This window comes from Mandrillus leucophaeus, unplaced genomic scaffold (assembly GCF_000951045.1).
Source record: "Mandrillus leucophaeus isolate KB7577 unplaced genomic scaffold, Mleu.le_1.0 Scaffold129, whole genome shotgun sequence".
Classification (NCBI taxonomy): Eukaryota; Metazoa; Chordata; class Mammalia; order Primates; family Cercopithecidae; genus Mandrillus; species Mandrillus leucophaeus.
Window position 1 is genome coordinate 185,730 of NW_012101243.1, and position 6,273 is coordinate 192,002.

Consider the following 6,273-nt stretch of genomic DNA (forward strand, 5'->3'; position numbering starts at 1 on the left):
TCCAGCCTGGGCGACAGAGCAAGACTCCGTCTCAAAAAAAAAAAAAAAAGAGTATATTTCTCAGGTTTGAGAAAGTGTCCCTGACAAAAAGTAATTCCAATAGAATGTGACAAGTGGTTTGACAGGACAGGATGAGATGCACTGGGAATATAAGCAGCAGCCCCAAACCTAGGCTGTGGATCAGTCTGGACTCTATCCTGAGGGCAGTAGAGTCTAGGAGTGCCTGGCCCTATCAGATCTGGGCTTTTTTGTTCAAAATAATGGATTAAATGAACAAGGCTGAAGGCAGGGAGACCCGCAAAGAGGCTGTCTACGCACTCCTCGAGGGTAAGAATGTGTCTGGAACCTCTCTGGGATCCCAACTCTGCACAGCCCCATGCTGAGGAGGTACACTGTGAGATGCCATGCACTGCTGGGCACCCAGGGTCAGCCCAAGACTTTGTGCCTTAGGCAGAGACATGAAGCTGAAAACAGTAGAAACACCCACTGTATGCCAAACACTGACCAGTAGCCTTTTTTTTTTTTTTGAGATGGAGTCTCGTTCTTGTTGCCCAGGCTGCAGTGCAATGCAGCCATCTCGGCTCACTGCAACCTCTGCCTCCCGGGTTCAAGGGATTCTCCTGCCTAAGCCTCCTGAGTAGCTGGGATTACAGGCATGCACCACCACGCCCAGCTACTTTTTTGTATTTTTAGTAGAGATGGATTTTCTACATGTTGGCCAGGCTGGTCTTGAACACCCGACCTCAGGAGATCCACCTGCCTTGACCTCCCAAAGTGCTGGGATTACAAGCATGAGCCACCACACCTGGTCATTTTTTTTTTTTTTTTGAGACATCATCTCACTCCGTCGCCCAGTCTGGAATGCAGTGGTGCAATCACAGCTCGCTGCAACCTCCATCTCCAGGGCTCAAGTAATCCTTCCTCCCACTTTAGCTCCCCAAGTAGCTGAGACTACAGGTATGTACCACCATGCCCAGCTAATTTTTTTGTTTTGTACAGATGGGGTCTCCCTATGTTGCCCAGGCTGGTCTCAAACTCCTGGGCGCATGTGATCCTCCTGCCTTGGTCTCCCACAGTGCTGGGATTACAGGCGTGAGCCACTGTGCAGGGAGGGCCTGAGTGAGCCTTGAATTCTCCTCTTCCCCTCCTCCCTACACTCATGAAAGTGCTACAATCACCTCTCTTTTTTCAGATGAGGGAATAATGAGGCTCAGAGAGAAGGCAGTGACTTGGCCAAGGTCCAGGCTTCCTCTTGTGGAGAAGATGGAATCTGAGTCAGGATCTGTAACTTTAGAGCTTTTCTCATACAGATACTTGGATTAACCATTGCCCAGAGTATAAAGTCAGGTGACAGGAGTTCTGAGGGCTGAAATACTTACCGTGTCTCTACATGGAAGAAAGATAGGAAGTGGGAAGACGTGGGAGGTTCAGAGGGGATAAGGGAAGGAGGGAGAGACAGCACCAAAGGTTGGAGTAACAAGCTATCAAAGGACAGAGAGGGAGGCTAGGCGTGGTAACTCAAGCCTTTAATCCCAGCACTTTGGGAGGCCGAAGTGGGCAGATGACCTGAGGTCAGGAGTTTGAGACCAGCCCGACCAACATGGAGAAACCCCATCTCTACTAAAAATACAAAAAATTAGCCGGACGTGGTGCCTGTAATCCCAGCTACTCGGAGGCTGAGGCAGGAGAATTGCTTGAACCCGGGAGGCAGAGGTTGTGGTGAGCTGAGATGATGCCATTGCCCTCCAGCCTGGGCAACAAGAGCAAAACTCTGCCAAAAAAAAAAAAAAAAGAACACAGATGGACAACCCTGCCCTCACGGAGCTTACTCCAGCCTGGGGGCTAAGAGCAAGACTCCATCTAAAAAAAAAATAAAAAAAAAAAAAAAAAAAAAAAAAAAAAGGACAGAGGGGGAAAGAGAAACAGGAGAGTTTGGGGGAGAGGTTTGACTGGTTCAGGAAGGGAGCAGTGGGGGCCAGTAGGGCAGGGCTGGGCCTCTGGTGTTAGGCTAACAGGCTACTGTGTGTCTCTAGGAAGGGGAGAAGCAAACTGGAGGCAAAGCAACGGTGGTCCGGGGTCCCCCGCCTCTGCTCCAGGAAAGCAGAACAAAGGCACCTGCGGGTCAGCAATAGGCGCGATTCAAAGGCGACAATACTTTGCACTCTGATTAAAAGGGGATAAGGCTATCTCTTTTGAGTGTGTTCATGTGCATGGTTTGCAAAGCACTTTCACATCCAGTTCTGAATCTATTTGTCACAACAGTTCCACCAGGCAGGGGAGGATTCTGCGCACCCCCTGCTCCTTTACAGATGAGGAAATCAAGACGTGAGGCAGAACTGGATTATGAACACAGAACCTCTGACTTCTGTCCTTTCCTGGATTGTGATTCTGTCCCATCTCTTAACCACGCTGCAAATCACAGCTGCCCCTTTCAACCAAGTCGCCGTCCAATACTGCGTTGGGGCAGGGGGCCGAATCCTAGATGCTCGATGCCTTCTCATCTTCCCTTGGCCTCCAAAGTTAATGATGACACCCAGACTTTGACAACATTACATTCCTTGCCTCTTCAGAACTATCCAAAGTCTGGGCCGGGCGTGGTGGCTCACGCCTGTAATCCCAGCACTTTGGGAGGCTGAGGCAGGCGAATCACAAGGTCAGGAGTTCAAGACCAGCCTGGCCAACATGGTGAAACCCTGTCTCTACTAAAAATACAAAAAATTAGCTGGGCATGGTGGCGGACGCCTGTAATCCCAGCTACTTGGGAGGCTGAGGGAGGAGAATCGCTTGAACCCGGGAGGTGGAGGTTGCAGTGAGCCAAGATCGCACCACTGCACTCCAGCCCGGGTGACAGCACAAGACTCCGTCTCAAAAAAAAGGACTATCTAAAGTCTGAAATTGACCACAGCGACCCTATTTCATTGTCTTCCCTTGAGACAGGGAGAGTTAGGTGTTCTCCCCTAACCCAAGAAGAAACTGAAGCCCAGACAGCGAAAGTGACTGGCCCAAGACCACAGTGAGTCAGTGGCGTGGCTGGAATAGGACTAGAACACAGATCCTCTTACCACCCCCTTATCCAGATCCCCTCCTTACCTGCAGCACTGACAGGTTGGTCTGTCCAGAAAGGCTCAGCTTCTCCTGCTCTGAGGGGTAGGCGTTGTAGCGGTGCAAGTACAGCCAGTCCCGGAGAATCTTCACCGACTCCTTGGGCAGGTTCCCCCTGCGCTTCCTTTTGCCCGTCAGAGAGAGGAGGCCTTCGTCCTCGCCTAGATCACTGTCCGACATGGTGCCTAGGGGGCTGGACCTTGGGTAAACCTGGGACAAGTGACACAGGGGATGGGAACATCATTAGCATGTACTGCCTTTTCCTAGTCTCCAAACACGCTCAGCATTACTTGAGCCTGGGACACGAGAAATGGGGTAATTGCAATTCAGAGTCTCAGGCCATAACACAGCCCAAGCAAGCTAGAAGGTATGAGTCCAAAGTTCCTCCACTTCATGGAACAGGTAGGTGACTAGCAAATGGCAGCTCATTCACAAGCAGGACTCGGACTGGAAATAATTACAGTTTCCACTGAGGTCTACTATTCTCCATGTTCGGTACTGAGCATTTGGTTTTTTTTCTTTTTTTTTGTTTTTGAGACAGGGTCTCACTCTGTAGCCTAGGCTGGAGTGCAGTGGCACCATCTTAGCTCACTTCAACCTCTGTCTCCTGGGTTCAAGTGATCTCCCACCTCAGCCTCCGAGTAGCTGGGATTACAGGCATGCATCTGACTAATTTTCTGTATTTTTTGGTAGACACGGGGTTTCACCATATTGGCCAGGCTGGTACTGAACTCGTGGCCTCAAGCAACCTGGCAGCCTGAGCCTCCCAAAGTGCTGGGATTACAAGCATGAGCCACCATGCCCGGCCTGTACTGAGCATTTTACATGTTATCTCATTTAATTACAATTCCTCAATAAGGGAGAAGCTATTATTATCATTTTATAGCTGAGGTAACAGAGAGAGATTAAGACAGCTGCTCAAGGCCAGCGCAGTGGCTCACAAAAAAAAAAAAAAAAAATCAGTCAGGTGTCATGGTGTGCACCTGTAGGCCCACCTACTTGTGGGACTGAGGCAGAATTGCTTGAGCCCAGGAGGTCAAGGCTGCAGTGAACTGTGTTTGTGCCACTGCACTTCAGCCTGGGTAACAATAAAATAAAAAAGGTCTCAAAAAATAAAAGCTGAGCTCGGTGGCTTATGCCTGTAATCCTAGCACTTTGGGAGGCCAAGGCAGGCAGATCACGAGGTCAAGAGCTCGAGACCATCCTGGCCAACATGATGAAACCCCATTTCTACTAAAAAATCAAAAATTAGCTGGGTGTGGTGGCGCGCGCCTGTAGTCCCAGCTATTCCGGAGGCTGAGGCAGGAGAATTGCTTAAACCCGGGAGGCGGAGGTTGCAGTGAGCCGAGATGGTGCCACTGCACTCCAGCCTGGTGACAGAGCGAGAATCCATCTGAACAAAAACAAAACCAAACAAACAAAAGGCCGGGCGCTGTGGCTCACACCTGTAATCCCAGCACTTTGGGAAGCCGGGGCAGGTGGATCACAAGGTCAGGAGTTTGAGACCAGCCTGGCGAATATGGTGAAACTCTGTTGCTACCAAAAAATACAAAAATTTGACAGCTGTGGTGGCAAGCGCCTGTAGTCCCAGTTACACAGGAAGCTGAGGCAGGAGAATCGCTTGAACCTGGGAGGTAGAGGTTGCAGTGAGCCGAGACCATGCCACTGCACTCCAGCCTGGGCAACACATTGAGACGCCATCTCAAAAAAAAAAAAAAAAAAAAAAAGCTGCCCAGGATACTATGGTGGTCAAACGGAGTTACTATGCAACCCAGAAATTTCACTCCTAGATAGTCCAAGAGAAATGAAAACTTGTGTCCACGTAAAACCTCATACACACATATTCACAGCAGTATAGGCTGAGGTAGAAGGAATATCTGAACCCAGAAGTTCAAGACCAGCTTGGGCAACATAGTGAGACCTCATCTCTACAAAAAAAATAAAAGTCGTCTATCTTTTCAATGGTTTATTCGCCCATTAAAAAAAGGAATTCATAGCCGGGAGCGGTGGCTCATGCCTGTAATCCCAGCATTTTGGGGGACTGAAGCAGGTGAATCACTTGAGGTCAGGAGTGCAAGACCAGCCTGGCCAACATGGTGACACCCCATCTCTACTGAAAATACAAAAAAATTAGCTGGGCGTGGTGGTGCGCGCCTGTAATCCCAGCTACTCGGGAGGCTGAGGTAGGAGAATTCCTAGAACCCAGGAGATGGAGGTTGCAGTGAGCCGAGATTATGCCATTGCACTCCAGCTTGGGCAACAAGAGCGAAACTCCGTCTCAAAAAAAAAAAAAAAAAAGTCAGTCCTGACATATGCTACAATATAGTAGGCCTTGAAAGCATTATGCTAAGGGAAAAAAGCCAGTCATAAGAGACTACATGTTATATGATTTCATTGATCATGAACTCTATCGAGACAGGGTAGATTAGCTAACTAACAGCTCCGCAGTTAGGGCTGCGGAGACAGAATGCTGATAGCTAAAGTGTGTGGAGTTTCTTTCTGATGGGGTAAAAACATCCTGGGCCAGGTGTAATACAGGCTCAGGTGTAGTACAGGCTCATGCCTGTAATCCCAGTGCTTTGGGAGGCCAAGGCGGGAGGATCCCCTGAGGCCAGGAGTTCAATAGCAGCCTGGGCAACACAAGAAGACCCTGTCTCTACAAAAAATAAAAATTGGGGCCAGGCGTGGTGGCTCATGCCCGAAATCCCAGCACTTTAGGAGGCTGAGGCAGGTGGCTTACCTGAGGTCAGGAGTTCGAGACCAGCCTGGCCAACATGGTGAAACCCCCGTCTCTACTAAAAATACAAAAAGTAGCTGGGTGTGGTGGTGGGCACCTGTAATCCCAGCTATGCAGGGGAGGGCTGAAGCAGAAGAATTGCTTGAACCTGGGAGGTGGAAGTTGCAGTGAGCTGAGATCATGCCACTGCACTCCAGCCTGGGTGACAGAGCGATTCTCTGTCTTAACAAAATAAAAAAAAATTAAAATAAAAAATAAAATAAAATAAAAATTAGCCCAGTATGGTGTGCCAGTAGTCCCAGCTGCTCGAGAGGCTGAGGTGAGAGGATCCCTTGAACCCAGGAGTTCAAGGCTGTAGTGAGCTACGATCGCACCAGTGCATGTCAACTTGGACAATATAGTAAGACCCCATTTTTAAAAATAAAATAATAAAA

At 49.2% G+C, this 6,273-nt stretch overlaps 1 protein-coding gene across 2 annotated transcripts in view; it reads right to left on the minus strand.

The window, feature by feature from the left end:
• The window catches only part of TGIF2 (TGFB-induced factor homeobox 2), a 23,149-nt gene that overhangs the window by 13,499 nt on the left and 3,377 nt on the right, over nt 1–6,273 (minus strand). For both annotated transcript variants that reach the window (XM_011972342.1, XM_011972341.1), the window contains exon 2: nt 3,091–3,312. In XM_011972342.1, the coding sequence (XP_011827732.1) occupies nt 3,091–3,282 (192 nt within the window). In that variant the 5' untranslated portion in view covers nt 3,283–3,312. The remainder of the gene's footprint in view (nt 1–3,090; nt 3,313–6,273) is intronic.